Source organism: Puma concolor, chromosome A3, assembly GCF_028749965.1.
Source record: "Puma concolor isolate L17-30 chromosome A3, mPumCon1.1.hap2, whole genome shotgun sequence".
Classification (NCBI taxonomy): Eukaryota; Metazoa; Chordata; class Mammalia; order Carnivora; family Felidae; genus Puma; species Puma concolor.
In genome coordinates this window covers 117,337,579-117,359,972 of record NC_141669.1, presented here as the reverse complement: position 1 = coordinate 117,359,972, position 22,394 = coordinate 117,337,579, and the positions used below count along the sequence as shown (strand labels likewise).

The 22,394-nt window shown below is 44.9% G+C and overlaps 1 protein-coding gene across 2 annotated transcripts in view; it reads right to left on the bottom strand.

Moving 5' to 3' along the window:
• MMP24 (matrix metallopeptidase 24) overlaps nt 1-13,939 on the bottom strand; it is a 45,478-nt gene extending 31,539 nt beyond the window's left edge. The window contains exon 1 of one of the 2 annotated variants that reach the window (XM_086702050.1): nt 13,724-13,939. In XM_086702050.1, coding sequence (XP_086558176.1) covers nt 13,724-13,924 — 201 coding nt within the window. In that variant the 5' untranslated portion in view covers nt 13,925-13,939. Of the gene's footprint in view, nt 1-324; nt 1,451-13,723 lie in introns of those variants that run through there. The other variant, XM_086702051.1, reaches the window with a different exon arrangement.
• Between the last annotated feature and the right edge of the window lie 8,455 nt (nt 13,940-22,394).

The window sequence follows — 22,394 nt, the reverse complement described above, 5'->3', positions numbered from 1 at the left end:
GCCTGGCACAACAGATCATCACTGGATGAATGAATGAACCAACAAACGAACAAACAGTGGGTCCAGGAGGCATTGCCTGGGTACCAAGGAAGGGATTTCATCCTGGGAAGGCTTAATGAGTAATACACATGAAAACACCAAGCACAATTCTTGGTGTCTGTTAGAGGCTGAGAAAAACATTTGCTGAAATTCAGTCTATTGTGGTTTGACTTCTTTGCTTGATGAGGCAATAGGGCTTCATTGTCCTATCTGAAAAAAAAAAAAAAAAAGATAAAATCCACAAAAGGAAAAAAGCCCCATTCTGTTTTAAATACAATGACCTACCTTCCATCTTTTGACACCTAGATCCATTAGCCAATCACCAGTTGTGTCAGAAGTCTGACCTTTATAGCTCAGTTAACCAACTCTAAGATGTCTATCACCCTTTAAGTGCTGAAAGAGGTGTAAACCCAGAGGAAAGTGAGAAAAATCTCAGAGTGCAAGCAGGGACCAAAATAGCTGGGCTGAACCAAAGATGTAGAGATGGCAGACAATATGTGTGATTGGTTTGCCGGCCAGAAGGCGGGATTTTGGTTCCTGAGAAGCCAAAGTTGAGATATTCAGTAGTGGCAGGCAAAGGAGAGAGCAGAAAATAACAAGGAGAAAAAATGTGGCCCGAAGAGGGAAGAGAGCGGCAGACAGCAGAGGCGGTGGTGACATTAGAAGAGGCATTGGAGGCAGCAAGCAGCAGATCAGCTGGCAGTGCTGCTGTTCACTCTTGGAAAACAGATACCAGTGGGGGAGGAGAGAGAGATGGATCTGTTAAGCAGCATGGCCTTCTGGGGGTATTCAGGAGCATCGCACCTGTTCGGGTGTGAGGCCAACCCAGACCGGTCTCCAGGTCTGGAGAAGGAATGGGAGAATGATTAGAATCAGATGTCGGATCAGGACTGCAGTGGGCTAGAAGGTATTATGAGAAAGGCCAGAGGGGAAGTCCACAAAGAAGGACCAGGAAAGAGGTGTCAGCTTTGGAAGCATGGGCTAGAATGAGGAAGAAAGAATAAAAGACTCTGATCAAAGAGTTTGGGCGGCTGAGGTCATAATTTAGGGTGATGATGTAACAGGAACAAGGCATGACCTCCACACTTACAGAAGGTCCAAGTCCAGTTCTGGACATTGTATATGCAGAGGGACAGTGACAAACAGGAACACGACTAAGGGAGAGGGCTGGGAGAATGAAGGAAGCACTCATATGAACCATGTCCTGTTTGGGAAGATGAGGATATTTAGGTTGGAGAATGGCGAGCTGCAGGGGACATGCCAGTCTTCTTAAAGCCAACAGCTATGGAAGGAGAATTATTCTGGCTAACACAGAGGGCAAAACTAAGACTAGCACAGGAGATTATAGGACGTAGAACTTGACTCATTATAGGAAATAACTTTTAAACAGAGATGTTCTGATTATAGCAACAACAATAATGCTGTTATAAGAACACCAACTATGTACCTGGCATTGCGCTAGGCATTCTAGAATGCAATGGCCCCATGAGATAGGAAGCCCCCCTCTCCCCACCCCTACCTCCAATTTGCAGAGGAGGAAACAGGTTCAGAGAAGTTAAGTAATCATTCAGAACCACAGAGCTAATAAGTGGCGGGATTCAGACGCAGATATGTTTGAAACCAAGCATTCCGTATTGTCAGACAACCAGAGAGGCATTCCTTTCCCCTCCGAGGATGGCCTACACCACACTCCTAAAAAGTGATGTCCTATCTCACATCATAGTGAACTCCATACCCTTCTGCCGTGACCCCTATGCCGTGGGGTACACCACCGTGTACCCAGTTATCCAACAGAAGCCTCATATGACCCATGACTCCACCCTCTCCTTCACAGCCCACGTCCATCTTCTACCAAAGAACTACTGGTTCTACTTCCTAAACATCAGATGTATTTGTTTGTTTCTTTGTTCATTCGTTCATTCATTCATTCATTCATTCACTCAGTATTTGAGGACCTATTTTACTATGTACCAGGCACTGTGTACTAGGCTCTGGGATGTGACAGCAAACAAAAACACTCTTGTTCCTTTCTAGTTACAGTCTAGTGGAAGAACCATCTGGCAATAAATGCTATGAAAAATAAAGCAGGTGGAGGAGCTAAGAGGGATGGGACAACTGTTTTATAAAGAATGAAGGGAAGGTGGCCCTGTAGAAGTGACATTTGAGCGGGAGACCTGAAGGAGGTGAGGAAGTTCCAGGAAGAGGGCATGGAAAGTGCCATTCCCTGCAAGGCTTCAAGGACTTTCCATCAAGAGCTTTCAAGAGCTTTCAGGGAAACCAGAGATCTCTGTCAAAGGGGACAAAGTTTCAGATACGCAAGATTAATAAATCCTAGAGATCTGTACAGCATAGTGCCTATAGTTAACAATACTGTACTGTATACTTTAAACATTTGCTAAGAGGGCAGATCTTGTGTTCTTAGCACAAAATAATAATAATAAATAATTAGGGCAGGAGTAAATCTCTGGAGGGGATGGGTTTGTTTATGGCATAGATTGTGGTGATGGTTTCACAGGTATGTATTTATCTCCAAACTCATAAGCTGCATATATTAAATATGTACGGCTTTGGGGTGTCGATTACACCTCAGTAAAGCAGTTTTAAAAAACAAAGAGCTTTCATGACTTGGCCCCTGACTACCTCTGCAACCTCTTTTACCATTCCCCACCTAGTACTCTGTGTTCCAGTGTGTTCCGATCCTTCTCTGGAAGGATCATTCTCTGGAAATGTTGTTTCTTCTATCTGGATCATGCTCCTCTCTCTGGGGAGGCCTTCCATGACCTCTGAACTTATCACATTTCTTATCACACAGTGTTGTAACCACATGTTGTGACTTGTCTCCTTTTCTTGATTATGTAGTGCCTGAGGGCAGGGCCCATAGTCGGTCTTCTCCACTGCTGTTCCCTGACACCTAGCACAAGGCCTGGTTTGGAGACATCTTTATTGAGTGAAAATGAGTGGAAGTGTTCAGGGAGAGGGAAAGTCATCTGGTCAGAACTTGCTGTAGAACAGGGTTCCACAAACTCAGCACTGTTGATAATTTGGGCCAGACAATTCTTTGTTTGGGAGGGGGGGGGGTGTGTCCTGTGCTCTGAAGGATGATTAGCAGAGTCCCCAGTTCCTTCAACTGGAATACTAGTAGCATCACCTCCTCGGCTGTGACAAACAAAAGATGTCTCCAGACATTTCTGAAAGTCTCCCTGAGGGGGGGCAAAATTGCCCCAGATTGAGAACCACTATTATAAAGATTCCCATAGGGGCATCTGGGTGGCTCAGTCGGTTAAGTGGCCAACTTCAGCTCAGGTCATGATCTCACTGCTTTGTGAGTTCAAGCCCTGCATCGGGCTCTGTGCTGACAGCTCAGAGCCTGGAGCCTGCTTCAGATTCTGTGTCTTCCTCTCTATGCCCCTCCCCCACTCATTCTCTCTCTCTCTCTCTCTCTCTCTCTCTCTCTCTCTCTCTCTCTCTCAAAAACAAATAAAAACATTTTTAAAAAGTGCATATTCCCAAACCTGAACCTAGACCCTACTAAATCAGACTATGTGTGGCTGGAAACTGGGAATCTGAATTTTTGAAAAATGAGCACTTAGGGTGGTTCGGTTGCCTGCTAAAGTTTAGAACCACTGCAGTAAGGACCCATCACTGTCAGGAGTGATGACCCTGTGCCATGAAAGAATGGGTATGCTGTGTGCACTATCACCTCTAGTGTAATAAGGCAGGAAGTATGTCACCCATTTAGAAAAGCCTTCTATTAAAATTAGCTCAATAGCCAGCTGCTGCTCTCTGTGCCTCAGTGCTGCCATCATCTCTGGGTCCTTCACCTGCCCATCTCGTTGGCTAACCTTAACTTCAGGGTTCATCAGCACCTCAGCATTGAGATTCCATTGTGTTGTTGTAGATTGGCATCAAGAGTGGTCTAAGATCAGGGTGCCTGGGTGGCTCAGTCAGTTAAGCGTCTGACTTTGGCTCAGGTCATGATCAATTTCATGGTTTGTGGATTTGGGCCCTGCATTGGGCTCTCTTCTCTCAACACAGAACCGGCTTAGGATCCTCTGTCTCCCTCTCTCTCTGCCCCTCCCACACATATTCTCTCTCTCTCTCTGTCCTTGGGCAAATGACCTAACTTCCTTAAGGTTGATTTTCTTCATTTGTTAAACAGAGGATAATGAAAGAAGGGTTGTGAGGAGGATTCAGTGAGATGATACACTGGCAGGTAAAATAATGGCCCTGCAAAGATGGCTACATCCTAATCCCTGGACCTCATGACTATGTGACCTCACATGGCATGGCAAAGAAGTCTTTACAGATGTAATGAAGTTAAGGATCTTCAGGTGGGGAGATTATCCTAGGTTATTTAAGTGGGTTCAATGTAATCACAGGGTTCCTTGTAAGAGGGAGGCAGGAGGGTCAGAGTCAGAGAAGGAGAGGTGACAACAGAAGCAGGTGTCAGAGTGGTGCCATGCTGGAAGTGGCTGCAAGCCAAGGAACGTGAGCAGTCTCTAGAGGCTGGAAAAGGCCAGGTAGGAATTCTCCCTAGAGCCTCCAGAAGGAAGCCAGCCCTACAGAAACCTTGCTTTTAGTCCTGGTAAGTCCTGTTTCAGACTTGTGACCTCCAGAACTCTAAGATGAGAAGTCTTTGTTGTCAACCACTAAGTTTGGTGGTAATTTGTTCCTGCCACAATAGGAAACTAATACATGCCTGCGAAGCATTTAGCAGATGCTGGCAGATAGTAAGCATCCTCACAATGGTGTTGTCTGTGTTCTTGCTCCCACACTCTCTTGCAAGAGATTGGCTACCATCTTTGGTCACTGCTGACAGCCCAAATCATGGGGTGGTGATGCCTCAGAGATGAGCCCTACCATCGCGTCAGTTCCCCCCAGCTCCTGTCTCACCAGAGCCCTGCTTCCTCCTTCACCCACACTGCTGAGCTCCCAGCCCTGCTGCGGAGCCCACCTCAGTTGTAACTAATTTTTTAAATTTTCAAAATTGAAGGTTTAACCATTCAGGTATCTAGAAAATGCACTGGTCAACATACTCTGAAACCATCTGATTTAATATGCTTGTTTTGCAGAAAAGAAAAATAAAATCTGAAGGGAGAAATGACTTCAAAATCACAGAGCAAGTTGATAGAGGAAATGGAGCCTAGAGTCCCTGCCTCCTAGGGAGGGTTCTCTCTGTCATGCTACACCCTCCACGCTAACTCTGGTTTGCCTCCAAGCACTCTTTTTTTTTTTTTTTTCACTTACAGCCAGTCTAAAAAGGGCCATCAGGATCGCCCACAATGCCCAGCTTAGCTTCTTGACAAACACCTTAATGGCGTGCGTTGCCTCTTGGCTGCCACCAGCTCTTGAGTGGGTGGTAAGTGCAGTAGCGGGAACTCCCTGGCGCTCCGCTCCGTGTCCTTGGCCCATTCCCAGGAGGCCACCACAAGCCAGACAATCACCATACCCAGGGAGATGACACATTTGGGGTTTTGGGTCAGCACTGGGATATCCAAGTTTTCCAGTTCTGGAGAGGCCTCCTCCCCAGGCCAGGACAGGAACCACACTCTTATTCACTCTCTGAGAAGGGAGGAGGCTTCATCATCCTCACCCTTTCCAGAGCCTTCCTGCCACCCTGCCACAGTTTTCTGTCCCCTGGGGTTTGACGTACTGATGAGTTAAGAAAATGGAAGAGGGAAGATAAAGAGCGTGGTCAGGCCTCAGTTTTTCAGCTGTAACAGGTAGATGACTGAAGTAGATTGCCACTAAGTCATTATATAAAGTATGAAATACATAATAATTTTAGCTTGACTGGATTGAGTGGGGAGCCTGTCTTCTGGCTCCTTGCTGCCAGTTTTAAATCCAAGCTCCTTAGCATGGCACCCAATATGCTTCACAATCTGACCCAATGCACCTTTCTACCCTTTTCTTCTGTCAGGCATGTCCTACCCTTTTACTGCCCACCCCAAGGATACCTACTGTAGCTACTGACCTACTTGTGTTGACTGCATACATCCTGCAGTTTCCTCTCTCTGTGCCTTCCCTCTGCCCTCTGTAGAATGCCTTTCCCACACGGCCTGTCCATGATGAGCTATTAAATATCCACCAAACTGCAACTTGAATGCCACTTCACCGGGGAGGGCTATCCAAGGGTGAGTGGACTTCTTCTGGCTCTCCTAATGGCATTCTATGTACCATTCACTCACAGCATCTTTCACATTACATTATAAATACTGTTTTATGTTCCTGTCACCACCCCCCTCCCCATTCACCCCAGAACTCTGCAGCTTACACCCTGGTGGGGGAGTCAGACAAGGAAGACTAGATGTTTCAGTGACTGGAATGAAGGAAAGGGAGAAGGCGCTGTGAATGTGTTTGACAGGAGATACAGACTGTGATGTCAGGGATGGCTCTTCCCCGAGTATCTGGCATCTCTGTGGAGATCTGTGTTTGGGTAGAAGAAGACTGGGTGAAGGTGGAAGAATGAGCATCCCCAGAGAAAGAATATTCTACTGAATTCCTGAGATGGGAAGGAGCCTGCACATTAGAGAAAGAGAAAGAAGGCCAGGCTGGCCAGAGTTTAGTAAGAAGATGGTCTAGATAAAAGGAAGCTAGAGAGGTGGGAAGGACTCAGTCATGCAGGTCCTCAGAGGCCTTTTTTTTTTTTTTTTTTTAATTTTTTTTTCAACGTTTTTTATTTATTTTTGGGACAGAGAGAGACAGAGCATGAACGGGGGAGGGGCAGAGAGAGAGGGAGACACAGAATCGGAAACAGGCTCCAGGCTCTGAGCCATCAGCCCAGAGCCCGACGCGGGGCTCGAACTCACGGACCGCGAGATCGTGACCTGGCTAAAGTCGGACGCTTAACGGACTGTGCCACCCAGGCGCCCCTCAGAGGCCTTATTAAGCAGCCTGGTGGGTGCTGGATACAAGGGGGTTCATAATACTGTTCGTTCTACTTTCATATGTATTTGAGATTTTCCATAATAAGAATCAAAAGGAAAAAAGGATAGTAGAGTACTAATAGTACTTTAAAACCCTTCACCCTAAAAGCCATTTGAAGCAAGGTGAGTGTGGGAGGAGCATGATCAGATTTTTTGTTTAAAAATTTTTTTATTATTGAATATTTCCAGCACTCAGAGAGGGATAAAAATAATAAAAACAACCATGGATAATCGCCACCCAGCTTTGTTAAATCTTAGCTTTGGCCATATTTGCTTCGGATAGAACTGACCCCTGTGTAGATTTATTTTTAAAAGGTCGTTCTGGCTGCCATTTGAAGAAGGATTAGAGGCAGGCAAGAGAGGCTGAGCAGGTGGGAAATTTCTGAAGTCCAGACGAGGTATAACAGAAGTTCACACATGAAGGAGGCAGTGGAGGTGGGGAGCAGTGGACACACGGAGGATCTACTTGGGAGGAAGAATCACTGGGGCTTGGGGATTGATTCTGTTGAGGCAGGTGAGGCAAGAAAGAGTTGACAGATGACCCCCATCTTTGTGGCCCAGCACTTTTGGGGCACAGAGAACAGTGTGCCCATGAGTGTGTGTGGTATAGAATTGAGTTTTAAAATTATTATGGCTAACAAAAGTTGTTAATTGACCTTGTTTTTCTCTACCTACTTGGTTATAACAACATGTATGATCTTTGAGAGAAAATGTTGCCTTTTATATATATGGCTTTGCCATTCTCCTATATGTCATTAAAGCCTAGTTCAAAGTTGCCTTTCAAAACAAATGCATGAGATAATGATGAAGGAAAACTAGCAATGGATGTGAATGGAATCAATCTCAAAGTCCAGAGAAACCAAAGCTTTTGTTCCAAAATCCCTTAGCCAGGGAGGGCTGGAGCTGGGATTCGCAACTTTTATCCACACACGATTCCCTAAAACGGGTACACAGATCTGAGTTGTGTTAGGAAAAAGCTAAAGGCATCCGGGCTAGAGCCAGCTCCCAGCTGGCTCAGGAACAGGCCCCAGTCCCTCCACCTCTCAACCCGGCTCTGAGCAGGTCACTTCTCTGCTCACAGACCTTTAATGACTCCCCTCAGCCTTTGGACAAAAGCCAGTTTCACAATCTGCTTTCAGCCTCCCTCTGTCCAGCCTCTTCTCATACACTCTTACTGGAAATAGTGAGTAACTCGATGCCTCAGGCACATCTAGTTATCTGCTGTTTCCCAAACATGCCAAGTGCTTTTGTGGAGCCTTAGTTCCTGGTTTTCCTTCTGTCTGGACTGCCCCCTCACTGTTGTCTGTCCTTCTCCTCCCTCAAAGGTTCATCTTTAATACCAACCTCTTTCTAAAACATTCTCTCTGCGAGCCTCATCTCCTTCCCATTTTGTGGTCCCCAGCCCTTATTTATTCCTCTGGCATGTATTCATTTATTCTTCAAAAAAAGGTACTGACTTTTGTGTACCAAGCATTATTGAGAAGCTGGTGGGGGGGTGGGGCACAGACAATAATATCAATTTAAAAATACTTATAATGTGCCAAGAATTATTCTAGACACTGGCTGCAATCTGTTAAGAACAGGTTCCTCTCATTTTGAGTCAAACTATACCATATTATAAGGCTAGGCATGTCCTAAGATCAATCAACTTACTTTCCTTTGCTCCAAAACCTCTTTCAAGGATTGGAGTGGGACAAGCCTGAAAGTGGAAAAGATTGGCTTAAAGGCTATTGTGGTAATCTAGAACAAGAACTCAGACCAAGGACAGAAAATCAGGATTCTAGTCCTAGCCTTACTGTTTATTAGCTACATGTGGGTCCCTCAACAAGATGTGTACAGGTCACACCATTTCTCTTAGTTTCCCTCTGCTCATCTATAAAATGAGGACAAGATTTTCCCTAACTCATCCATGGTGTTGTTGCCAGGATCAAGTGGGACCACACACATGACAGCATCTGGAAAGTGCAAAGCACCTTTCAGATAAGAGACTGTTAAAGTAATAGGAAAAGCCACAGTAATAATAAGAAAATGAATAAAAAATTCGGCAGACTAGATTCAGATTAGGTAAAAGGAAGAACGTCCTAACAGTGAGAATTTTTTTTTTTACAGATAAAAATGAAGATAAACTGGGAGGCTGTGATCATATTGGAAGAAATTTTTGGTTTGGGAATGTGTTAGTGCTTCTTTTTTTTTTTTTTTTTTTCAACGTTTATTTATTTTTGGGACAGAGAGAGACAGAGCATGAACAGGGGAGGGTCAGAGAGAGAGGGAGACACAGAATCGGAAACAGGCTCCAGGCTCTGAGCCATCAGCCCAGAGCCTGACGCGGGGCTCGAACTCACGGACCGCGAGATCGTGACCTGGCTGAAGTCGGACGCTTAACCGACTGCGCCACCCAGGCGCCCCTAGTGCTTCTTAATAGGCCTGCCCCACCACTAGCCTCATCCAGAGCTCTGACATTCATTGACTATATGTGTAAACCAAAGAATGCTTTCCATCCACCCAGAGTGGATCCCTCAAAACTGGTCCAGAGGGCAGAAGTCCATTATGCCTTAGATCCAGGCATCACACTTTGTTACTTGTGTGGACCATGCTGATCAGCTTGTCTCTTTCTGTCTGCACTGACCTTCCTCAGAATCAAACTGGAAAGTAGGAGGGCCAAAACATTATTTGTAGGGTATTCTACTCAGCTAATAATAAGAGAAAGAGATGCTTTAAATAAACCAAACACAGGAAGGCAATTAGAGAATCAGAGGGATCCCCTGATGTGCAAAGTACAAAAGAAAAACTCAAGAATGCAAAGGAGGAAACAGACTGAATGAGGTGTTTGTTGTTGTTTTTTTTTCATTTTGTCTTTTGGTAATGAAAGATCAGAGATATGAAATCAATAGTCAAAGGTAGTGAAAATGCTTTCAACTAAGAAGTCAGGAGACCAGGTCAAATTCTGAGTTCTGAATCATCTACTATCAGAGTCTGTGTCCTTGGGCAACTCAGAGCAATTCAATAAGTGTCCATGAAGTACTAGTATGTGCTTATTTGGTGATGTCTAAGGTCACAGCCACCTTTCCATGCCTCTCTATTGTATGTCACTACCATTAGATGACAGCCTACTGAGCAGGTTATGAAAGAACCCAAGGGTGAAATTGTGGGGCCACCTGCCAAAAGGAATAACCTCTATTTCCAATGAAGGAAGGACAGGTGGGCAATGAGTCCTGTCCCTAAGAAGCATTTTAGAAGGGACCTTGAGACCTACCTGTCCATAAGCATCTATTTCAGATCCATGTAACTCTCTTGGCACAAGGGATAGAGTAGAATCACTGACTGAGTAATTGAGTAATTAATGATGACCATTGGGCGATGTATTAAATCTAAAAACATAAAGCATTTTTAGGCCCTGCCTAAGAACTGCAACTTTTCCTCCCAAGTAACGTTTAAATATTTAAAAAAATTTTAAATGGGTGTTGCCCTGAAAAGAGAGAACTAAATAACTAGAGAAGTCAGAGAGTTTCCTGAAGAAGCAGGGCTTGCTGAAACTTTATTTATTTATTTATTTATTTATTTATTTATTTATTTATTATTTATTTATTTATTTATTTTTGAGAGAGTGCATGCAAGTAGGGGAGGGGCAGAGAGATGGAGACAGAATCTGAAGTGGGCTCCAGGCTCTTAGCTGTCAGCACAGAGCCTGATGTGGGGCTTGAACTCATGAACCAAGAGATCATGACCTGAGCCAAAGTTGGATACTTAACCAACTGAGCCACTCAGGCATTTTGTTTTGTTTTGTTTTGTTTTTTTCGGGGGGGGGGGCTGAAACTTTAAGGAGAGGTCATGGATGAGTGGAGATACAGATGCAAACAGCATGTGCAGATGTGCAGAGAAACATAGGTAGTCTGTCTTAGGATAAAAGAGAGACAAGCTTGTCTGGAGTAAGAATGTATACTGATGAGCAGTGGGAAAGGCAGTTTTCTAGTGAGGAGGTAGTGTGGGGTCAGACTCCAGAGGCTTTAAAAAACAGAAAGAGGAGTTAAACATTATATGCTGGGTGAAAAGCAACTGTATTTCTGTAAGGTTTCAATCATGTGACCTACTAGTGTTCAACGAAGGAGTAATTAGGTACAAATTGTTGAGAGAAGCAGTGGATGTAATTCCTCTATCTTTTAGAAACTTCTGGACAATATATTAGACATTGAAAATGGAATCATCATGGAATTAAGGGTAGTGGGTGTTTGTTTTTAATCAGGGCCTGAGAAGTCACTTAAAGATAGGAAACAATAGATAGAAATAAAGGGTCACTTCTTGGAATGAAAGGAAATTAAGAGTTCAGGGGGTCGCAGGAGACCATGCTGGGACTTGTCTGTTTTAAATTTTTTATAAGTGATCCAGAAGTAGAGCAAAGTGAAAATTTTAAGACTGCAGATCATCTTAAACCCTTTCAGGCAGGGAAATGCTCTGCCAAAGGAGAGAGAGCTGAAGGAAGGTACCGAGTGGGATGCAAAATGGCAGATAAACGTCAATGTGAGGAAATGTAAGGTAATGCACTCTGATAAAAATAATCCACGTACAGGGTGTTGGGTTCCAGGCTATCACTTCTGACCCAGGAAAGGGATCAGGGAACTACTGCAGATTGTTTCCTAAAGGCATTGTCCTAACGTGTCCAGGTCAGGAAGGCTGGCAAACGGATAGGCAGAAGCAGGAATGGACCTGAAAACCAAAGAAGGCTGGCAAACGAATAGGCAGAAGCAGGAATGGACCTGAAACCTGAGAACCAAAATCATCCTTCCTTTGTGCAAGACTAAAGAGTCCCACATTTGGGACAGTGGTCAGGTTCACATCTATTGAAAACTAGGGCCCAAGGATATCTAAAAAAAGGCAACTACAATGACCCAGAGGATGAATGTGGCTGTTCTATGGATGGCTGGTCATAAGGGGGAAGCTTAAGCATGAAAAGACAAAGGCTAAGAGAGGTGGAATAATAAAAGCCTATAAAGCTGATAAGGATAAGGTGTGAGTACACATAACCTTTCCTCCAACTCCTGACATATTTAAGAAAATAGTCTCCTCTTAATGCTTGAAATATCACAGGAATAAAAGAGTTTCAGAGTTGAGATCATCTAGCCCTATCTCTTTATATTAGAGATGGCAAAATTCAAGCCTAGAGAGGGCAAGGAAACGGCCCAAGGTAAGAAGCCACCAGGCGCCAAGGTTAGATTAAAGCGCAGGCCTCCTAAATCCCAGGCCAGGGTCTTCCCACCTCACCCTTTGCATTCAGGAAGACTAAGGGGATCCTACTTTTTTAGAGGGCATAAACAAATTTATGAAATGCATTACTTTGAGATGTAATAAAGCTGAAAACACAAACAGGCTAGGGAAAGTTTCCACTAAAAGTCAACCAGCAATGACAAGATCTTTGAAACACAACTACCAACTGTGGCAAAAGAGACTTTTTACACACCCTAATTTTTTGGAATCATGTACCCCTTTGACAGTATGAAGAAATCTAGGGATTCTCTCCCAGAACAATACATTTGCATGCACAAACACAATATTGCACAAAATTTCAGGCCCCCTGAGTCCTATGCCTAATTAAGAATCCCTGTTCCAGCACATTCTTCTGAACAGACTTCTTGCTTCAACAAACACACTCTATATCTCAGGCTAAATGAGGCAATCACTCTAATTTTCCTCAGCAAAGAACTACTGTCTTAAATTATTACTTATCACTTATTAGAACTGCAGACCTCCAGGTTGGAAGATACCAGAGAATTTACCTAATCCAACTGCTCCCCACCTCCTCTGTGATATAGAATAGTGTCATGGTTAAATATGTAGGGACTAGAGTCAGCCTGCCTAGGTTAGAATTCCAACACCATCACTAGATAGCTGTGTGACCTTGGGCAAGTTACTGAAGCTCCCTGAGTTAGTATCCTCATCTGTAAAACGGCGGGGGGGGGGGGGGGGGGCGTGTAATAATTACAACTATCTTATAGAGTAGTTATGAGGATATAAATCATAGCTCCAGGCCTGGCCCCTAGTGAGTGCTCAGTAAATGCTAGTTGGCATTATTATTATTATGCATGTATCCATCCAATCTCCTCATGGAGCTTTTGCTTGCACATGTCAATGATGAGCGGCTCACCGCCTCCTAAGCTGGTTGAGCAGCTCTGATTGTTACAAACTTCTTCTAATATTGAGCTGAAATTTGTCTTCTTGCAGCCCCTACCCCCACCCCTGTTGACCCTAATTCTGCCCTGTGGGGCCACGCAGAGCAAGTCTATCCTTCCTCCACGTGACAGCTCTTCAGATACGAAGACAGTGATCGAGTCTTTCCCCCGCCCTCCCGTCCCCCCACCCCCCCATCCTCTCTTCTCCAGCTTGAACATCCTTGGTTTCTTCTCCCAGCCCACAACATACTGGCTGCGCTTACTATTTACTCCGAGGCGTTGTACGGTTTCCCTCACACATAGTCATGCAGGCCACACACCCCACCGCCACCACAACAATCCCGACCCTCCCGCTCCGCCCCCGCCCGCTGCCCCTGTCCGCGGTGCTGAAGCGCCTCCCGGCCCCACGGCCCTTCCCGGCCCCTGCCCTGGGTCCCCCCTACCCCACTCCCGGCCCAGCCCCGGGCGCGGACCCCCGCGCGCCACCTCCGCGCCCCCAGCGACAAGAGTCGCCCGACCCTGGCCCGGCCCCGGCGCCGCCCCCCGCCCTGCCCGGAGGCCCCGAGCCCGCGCCCCGGCCCGGCGCGCCAGCCCCACCTGCCCGGCGAAGGGCGCCTCCGCCTCGGCCGCCCGCGCCGCCGCCGCCGCCGCCGCCGCCCGCGCGGCGCCGGGGAGGCAGCAGAGCGCGGGCAGCAGCAGCAGCAGCCGCCCGGGGACCCGCCAGCGGCTCCAGCGCGGGGCCCGGCCCGGCGGCGGCTGCGGCCCCGGCACGGCGCGGCCGCCCCGGCTCCTCGGCATCCCCGCGGCGGGGCCCGGCCGCCCGGCTGCGATGGCGGCGGCGGCGGCGGCGGCGGCGGCTCCGGCCGGGTCCTCCCGCTGCAGCCGCTGCGGAGCCGCCGAGTCACGGCGCCGCGGACACGCGCCCGGCCCGCCTGTCTTCGCCGCCGCCGCCGCCGCCGCCTCGGCCGCCAGCGCGCCCCCGCCTCCGCGCGCCCCGCCCCGGCGGGGGGCGGCCAGGGGCACCAGGGCAGCACCCGGGCTGGACCGCGGGGGCGGCGGCTCCGGGCCACCCCTGGGGCACTGGCCGGGGAGCGGCGCCAGGGAGGGGTCTCAGCGGCCAGAAGAACGGCTCTGGAGGGAGGGTCCAAAGGGATGGAACTGAAGGCGGGGGTCTAGGGGCAGCTCTGAGGGAGCGGGGAGAGGCTAAATAAATAGTCCCAGAGATAGAACCACGCGATAGCGATGGCTCTGGGGAAGATATACTGGGTTGGGGGTCCGAAGCCAAAAGGGACAGAGTTTGAGGGGGTGGCACTGGAGAAGGGGAGTCTGGGAGACAGCCATGGGGGAGGGGACTGAGGAGATGGCCTGGGGTGACGGCGGGGATGGCCCTGGAGGAGAAGGTCTGAGAGGGTGGCCCGGGAGAAGGGACGGGTGGGAGGGTGAGAAACCGAGGAATAGATTTGAGGAGTGTTTTGGGGAGCAGCCCTGGGAGACATTAGATGAAATTAAGGTGAAGTTCATTTCCTCACTGCCAACATTTCCCCCCCCCACCCGCCCTAACCCCAAGTTGGAGAGAGATCAACCAGTTGAGAAGATCATCTTTCATCCAAAATAACCTATATGTATTGAACACCTTATATATATATACACACACACATATGTATATGTATATATACACACATATATATGTGTGTGTATATGTATATGTATATATATGCATATGTATATATATGTACATATGTATATATGTACGTATGTATGTATATATGTATATATATGTATATATATGTGTATATATATATATACACACACATATATATGTGTGTGTGTATATATATGGCTTTGGACTACTTGGGACTTAAAGAGAGAGAGAGAGGAGAGGTTGACTCCCTGAAGTGTAGAGGTTTACAGTCTGGTGAGAAAACCTAAGTGCAAAGAAAAGGCAGCAAACACCAAGTGTTAAAAAGGATACAGGCAGGTGCTCCAAGGGTCAGGAGAGACTTGGGGGACAGAAGTCAGGAAAGGTGTTATGGAAGGGTGGGACTCCAGGCCTTGAAGGAAAGCTGGATTTAAATAAAGGGAGGGGAATGGAGAGGAGGGCATGTCAGGTAGGAAGATCAAAGTGTTTAGGATGTGGTTGGGGTGGTAGAGGTAGATGCTTTCTCTGGAGCACAGGGTTCCTATAGGAAAGTGCCGGGGAGGTGAGGGAAGTAGAAGACTGACTCCCAGGACAATGAATTTGGGAAGTGAAATGGGGGGGGGGGGGGGCGGTGATTGAAGGCTTTTTTAAACAGGATGGTGTGTGGAAAATGGCGTTTTATGGTTATGTGGTAATTTGGAGGTGTGGAAAGGGAACAAGCTTTAGAATGAGACCTATGTTCAAATATCAGCCCTTCCATTTTTATAAAATAATGTTGATATTACTGCACAAGATTGCTCTGAAGATGATGTGCTTGGTACTTAATAAATGGTCCATATTAGTTCCCCTTCCAGTGTACAGAATAATGACCAGAGGAAGCAGAGAAATTAGTTGGGGACAACTGCACTAGTCTAGGCATAAAGAAATAATGATGCAAATAATAATTAACATTTATTAAATGCCTAGTATGTATTAAACATTGGGCTAAGCCCTTTACTAGATTATATCTCATTTAATCCTCATAAATAAATTCTATGAAATAGACACTATTCATTATTTTTATTATTCACTATTATTGTTACCCCCAACTTAGAATGAGGAAGTGGAAGCTCTGAATAAGTTTGCCAATTTTATTTTATTTTCTTGAGTTTGCCAATTTTGTATGATCGTAAGTGGCAGAGGGGAAGCCTGACCTCAGAACACTTTTTTTTCCCCTAGGATAGGGTTGGGGGAAGAGTTAAGAGACATTGGGCCAAAAACGAAGGAAAGGGGTTTGGAGTAATGACAAGTCCAGGGAGATGAATGGTAGTGTCTTCACAGAAATAGAGGTGTCAGAAGGAGAAAGATGCCAAAGGGTTTTAGGCATGCAGAGACTGAGGCAGCCACCAGATCCCTGAGAGGGTATAGGAATGAGTTTGGACGACAGTGGGGAATGGATATTTTAGAAACCCCAAGGTCAATATGATAGTAGAAACTGAAAGATTGGAGTAGAAAAACCAAAAAGCTGTGGACCCTGTGTTGAGACATACATATTCAGTCTAAAGAGTGCTCAAAAGATTAAGCACTCATGGTTGTAGAGTATATGGGAAGAGGGAGGAGCATTTCAAGGAGAGGAGGAGGAGTTGGCAGAATCAGGGAGATCACAGAGATTGAAGACTGCATGCACACCATTGAATTTCCTGCTCACAATCTTGCAGGGAGATAGAGACATAACAAGTCATGTGGTTTCATGCTAAATTATGACAGAGATAGGGAACAGAGTGTTATGGAAACATTGAGGAAAGAGCAACAAATTACTCAACGTTGGAAGCTTTGGGAGAAGGTGCATTCCAGAAGGAAGAAATAGTACATTCAAGCCAGACACCAGGGATGGTAGACATAGGTGACAGTAGGTAGTTTATGATAAAAAGGGAAGAGATTGGTATAAACGAATGGATGCTTATAAAATATAACCCTAAGGTAGGTCCCTAGTAGAGAAGGTCTGGAGACCATTCTGAAGCCAGCCCAAGAAGAGGTTTGGAGGTTTCAGAGTAATACCATCAGATGGAATCACCAGGGCACTGACTTCTCTTTTCCCTTTTTTCATGGAAAAGACACAGGACTTAGAGTTAAATACGACGGTTCAATATTGGCTGTCCCTAATTTGTAGTGCACCTTTGGGCAAGTCATTTCATCTCTTTGAGCCTCCATTTCCTTATTTGTAAAGTAAAACTAATGACCCTGCCCTCTCTGCTTCATGAAGAGAGACCACATGAAGGGTTCGGATTCACTTTGTAAACTATATAGTCAACTGAGCAGATATTAGGAGAAACGTAGATATTGCTAATCTTATCAGGAAGTATCTGTACCAGAGCTCACCATAGGGAAACTAGATTCCTTTCTCCCTTCACCTCCTCTCTTATTTCTTTATTCGACAAATACTTATTAATTATCTTTTGGGTGCTAGCTGGTCTGAGGATACAAAGAAGATTAGCTTCCAGTTGCCTCCTTTAGAAAGATAGTCATCTGGGGAGATAGACATAAACATAGCAAGAAGTTAGCATAATATGTGCTATAAGAGAAAAGAAAAATATTATGAAAGTAGAGAGAAAGGAATAGCTAACTGTCAGAGATGGCAGGAGGTGAGAGGGGCCTTGAATGACCAGCAGGAATTTGCTGTATAGAGTGCGAAAGGAACTGTATATCCAAAGGCACAGATATATACGAATGCCACGCTAAGGATTTTGGACTTTATGCTCTAGGCCAGCAATTCTCAGAGTGTGATTGAGACCCTTTCAGGGGGTCTGTGATATCAAAACTATTTTCATAACAATACTAAGCATTGTTTGTCTTTTTTAACTCTCGTTCCTCATGAGTGGACTGTGTGATCTTTCAGAGGCTTTCATAACAGATTGCAGAAGTAGATGTGAGAATACAACTATCTTCCATTAAGTCACACATTAAACAGGTTTTCAAAAATGTAAAGCAATCCCACTCTTCTCACTAACTTTTTTTTGTTTTGGAAATCATAGCTATTTTTCATAAAAGCATTACTTAAGTTGACAGGTTTGTTATTATAAGTGAATTAATATGTAAATCTTTTAAAATTTCTCAGCTTTGATTTCTAGTGTGGTGATGATCAATAGATATAATCCACATAAACAAAAGCTCTTTGGAGTCCTCAATAGTTTTTAAGAGTATAAAGGGGATCCTGAGATTAAAAGCTTTGAGAACCCTGTTATAGACAGCAGATCCTCACTGAAGGGTTTTGAATAAAGGAGAGACATGATAACATTTCAACAAATTGTTCAACAATTAATTTATTAAACATCTCGATGTGCCTGGCATGATTCGAGGTGCTGGGATAGAGCAGTAAACAAACCAAATCAAACTCCCTGTTTTCACAGAACTTACATTATACTGGTGTGACAGGCAATAAACACAAATAATTAATATATATAGTATTTTAGATAGGAATAGCTGTTGAGAAAAGCAGGGAACTAGGATATGAAAGCTGAAAGGTATGTGTATGCATGTGCATGTGTGTGTAATTGTGTAATTTTGGATAGGGTGGACAGGGAAGATCTCAGTAAGAAAGTGGGTTTTCAGTAAAGACCTGAAGGAACAAGGGAGTGGACCATGCAGGTTTCTGGGAGAAATGAATTCAGGCAGAGGGAACAGCAAGGGGAAAAGTTCTGAAGCAAGAGCCTGCCTGGCAAGTTGGAGGAACAAAATGGAGACCAGTGTGGTTGGAGTGGAAGAAAAGTGAGAGTATTAGGAGATGAAGGTTATGGAAGGGGAGCACAATACCTGAGATAAAAAGGCCAATGGAAGATTTTGAGAATAGAAGAGACATCTTCTGGCTTACCTTTAACAGAACCGCGTTGGTTGCTGCACTGAGAGCAGGTTGAAAGGCTAAAAGCAGAAAGGTTAGCTCGGCGGCCATTGCAATAATCCCGATGCAGGACGATGGTGGCTTGGACCAGAGTCCAAGTGGGGATGGGAGATATAGTTGGATTCTTGATAGATTTTGAAAGTAGAGTTGACAGAATGTCACAATGGATGAATATGAGGTATGAGAAAAAAAAAGAAGAATCAGGTGACACCAAACATTTGAGTAACTAGAAGAATGGGATTGTTACTATCTGACACAAAGAAGCCTGCAGGAAGGACAGGTTTGAAGAGAACTATTGAGAGCTTGGTTTTGGACATATTTAGTGGAAGATGTCTATTAAACACCCAAGCGGATGTGGCAAGTAGATGGTTTCATATGCTGGAATTATGAATTTGGGGTTTCTCAGAATAAAGATAATATTTAAAAGCTGAGGGATCAGAAGCAATTACTCAGGAAATGAGTGTAGGTAGAGAAGAGTTGTGATGACTCAATCCTGGGGGAAATCTAATATTTAAAGGTTGGGAAAATGAAGAAGAATCAAAAAGACACTGAGAAGGAATAGGCAGAAGAAGAAAACCAGGATTGTGAGAAATCCTGGAGACCAAATGAAGAAAGTGTTTTTTTTTTTATTAATTTTTTAACGTTTATTTATTTTTGAGACAAAGAGAGACAGAGCATGAACGAGGGAGGGTCAGAGAGAGAGGGAGACACAGAATCTGAAACAGGCTCCAGGCTCTGAGCGGTCGGCACAGAGCCCGACACAGGGCTCGAACTCACGGACCGCCGAGATCGTGACCTGAGCCAACGTCGGACGCCTAACCGACTGAGCCACCCAGGTGCCCCATGAAGAAAGTGTTTTAAAGAAAAGGGAGTAATCAACTGTGCTAAATGCTGCTTACAGATCAAATCATATGAAGATTAAGAAGTGGTAATTGGATTGACCAATGTGGAGCTGTTGGTGATCTTGAGAAGAGCAGTTTTGGTGGCTTGTAGGGGTCAAAAATCTGATTGGGAGTAAATTCAAGAGGGTGGTGCAGTAGAGGAATTGAAAATGTTGAGTACATATACCCTTTCCAAGGAATTTTGCTACAAAGGGAAGAATATGTGGCAGCTGGAGGAGAAAGTAGGGTCGAAAGAGGGTTGTTTTTGTTTGTTTTCATCATGGGAGAAATCATGTTGAAACACTGACCGAGAATGATCCCCTGAGAGGGGGAAATTGATGCTGCAGGGGAGAGGAGAAGATGGCAGAAGCGATGTCCATGAATACGCAGGCACACAAGTGGAGAGGTTGACTATGTGTTAGGAGAATTCATCCACAGTAAGAGGGAAGAAGCGAGCCTTTAGCAGTGTAAAGTTGGTACCAGTGCAGAGAAGAGATTAGAGGGGAATTTGCAATTATTGGTTACTTACTTTTTGTCCAGCTTGTGGAGGATGCTTTCCTCACAACAGTCCTCATGTACGAGGGAGGTGAATGATAAGGCTGTTGCAACAAGGCAACGTAAGTCAAGAACGGAACCAAAACTCCTGAAGCTCCAAGACACTGTGGAACTTTGTCTGTTTCTAGATCACACTGGCTTCTTGTTACCAATATCAGAATGCCTTCCGTTCAATGACAAAGATTCTTTGCTTGACCAGACTTTAGTCAGTGTTCTAAACCTTCTCCTGGGCCCATCTATGCACTTCCTTGTAAAAATCTAGTTTTAGCAAGAACCCTGCTAAGTCAATTTAACTAGAACCCCTCCCCCTTTGATATCTGATCACCTTGATATGTGATCAGGTCTTTCATCCTCCACCGTCTCCCAGATAATGTCTGGTCACCCTGGCTTGTCTTCAGCAAAAATCCTGTTAGGTCTGTTTAACCAGAATCTCCCTTACCCCTGATGTTTCTTCTTAGTAATTTTCCATCACTTGACCCTCATCCTGCTCCTTGACTATATATCCCCCTTTTGCCCATGCTGTATTCAGAATAGAGTCTAATTTCTCTCCTCCACTGCAAAATTCCATTGCAGTGGAACCTATACCTATGGTGATACCCCCCTTTCCACAAATAAAGTCTTCCCTACCATGATTGAACAAGTATCATTGAATATTTTCTTCCTTAATGTAGGTTAGGAGGAAACTGACCTGCTAGCTCAACTCTCTATCTCTAGGGTAGAGACTCTTGCTTCTCCTAGAGGCAGGTAACAGTTGAGTGGTCACAAGTCTGCAGCACTGGACAGTCCTTGGTGCTGGAGTGCCCTACGCCTGAAGCCAGACAAATTTACTCAAAAGATAAAGCCAAAAAGAAAATATAGGAATAGAGAAAAGTGATGTCCTCATTTGGGATCTGAAAGGAAATAGAGACAGGAGGCTGGAGAGCACCATCCAGATCAGGAAATCGCCTTGACCCCTCTCCTTCCTCTGAATTCCCACTGTGGCATCTGACACATAATGAGGGCTTATATGTGCAACACAATTTATCTACATTACCTCACTTAATCCTCACAACCATCCTATGAGGTAGATTCTAAGGAAAGGGTGAGAAGAAGAGTGATTTACCCAATAACACACTAGAAAAGAGCAAAATAAAAAAAAAAAAAACCAAAAATCCAAGTGTCTGACACTAACGCTTAAGTCCTTAACTCCTTACACCTTTGCCCATTCATTAATTACCTCAAGAATTCTATAAACATTACTAAGCAGCCATTCTGGAAGGTACTGTGGTGAATGAGATAATGATCAGGTAAAAGAGCTGAGACTTGAGCACATATAACCACAAAGATGGTGACAAATAACCATGACACTTTACAACATCCTATAGAATTTCAGAAGGGGGCGAGGTCACTCTGGCTGGGGAAAATTGCAGAGCTCAAGGAAGGCTTCAAAAAGTGGCATTTGAGATGAACTTATGTAAACAGATCGTGTCTTTTAAACTAATTGTTTTATCTGCAATATATGCTGCACATTACCACGCATAAGCAATAAAGACTGTGAAGTTTTAACTGGCAGAGATGGGAAGGTGAAAGCATGGAGGAAGGAAAAGTTCTGATTGTTCAGGATGTAGGGGAGGCCCAGTTCAACTCCTCGCCTCTGTCTCACATCCAGCCTCAAAACAAATGACTTAGGGGTATTTTCTACTTATGAATGTATTCAGAGTGATGACAGCCAATGAAACCCTATGAGGCTATTTAAAAAGTGAATTATTATTTTTTTAGTTTTTAAAAAATGTTTTATTTATTTTTGAGAGAGAAAGAATTAGCAGGAGATGGGCAGAGAGAGGGAGAATCTGAAGCAGGTTCCAGGCTCTGAGCTGGAATTCTGAGCTGGGTTCCAGCACAGAGCCCGACATGGGGCTTGAACCCATGAACTGTGAGATCATGATCTGAGCCAAAGTTGGACGCTTAACCGACTGAGCCAACCAGGCACCCCCAAAAATGAATTACTTTATGAACTAATAGGAAATTATTTCCAAAATGCAATGTTAAATAAAAAAAAAAGCAAGGTTCAGAATACAGGCTGTGTAAATACACTATTTGTGTGAGAGTGGGGAACAAATGTGTGTATGTGTGTGTGTGTGTGTGTGTGTGTGTGTGTGTGTGTGTGTGCACTTGCTTGTTTACACATAAAATATGGAAGGATACCCAGGGCGCTGATAACAGTAATTGTCTTCCAGGAAGGGAACTATGTGGCTGGGGAACAGGATGACAGGGAAATTTTCCACTGCCTACATTTTTGTGTCCTTTAACTTTTTAACTATGTGGACGTGTTATCTATTC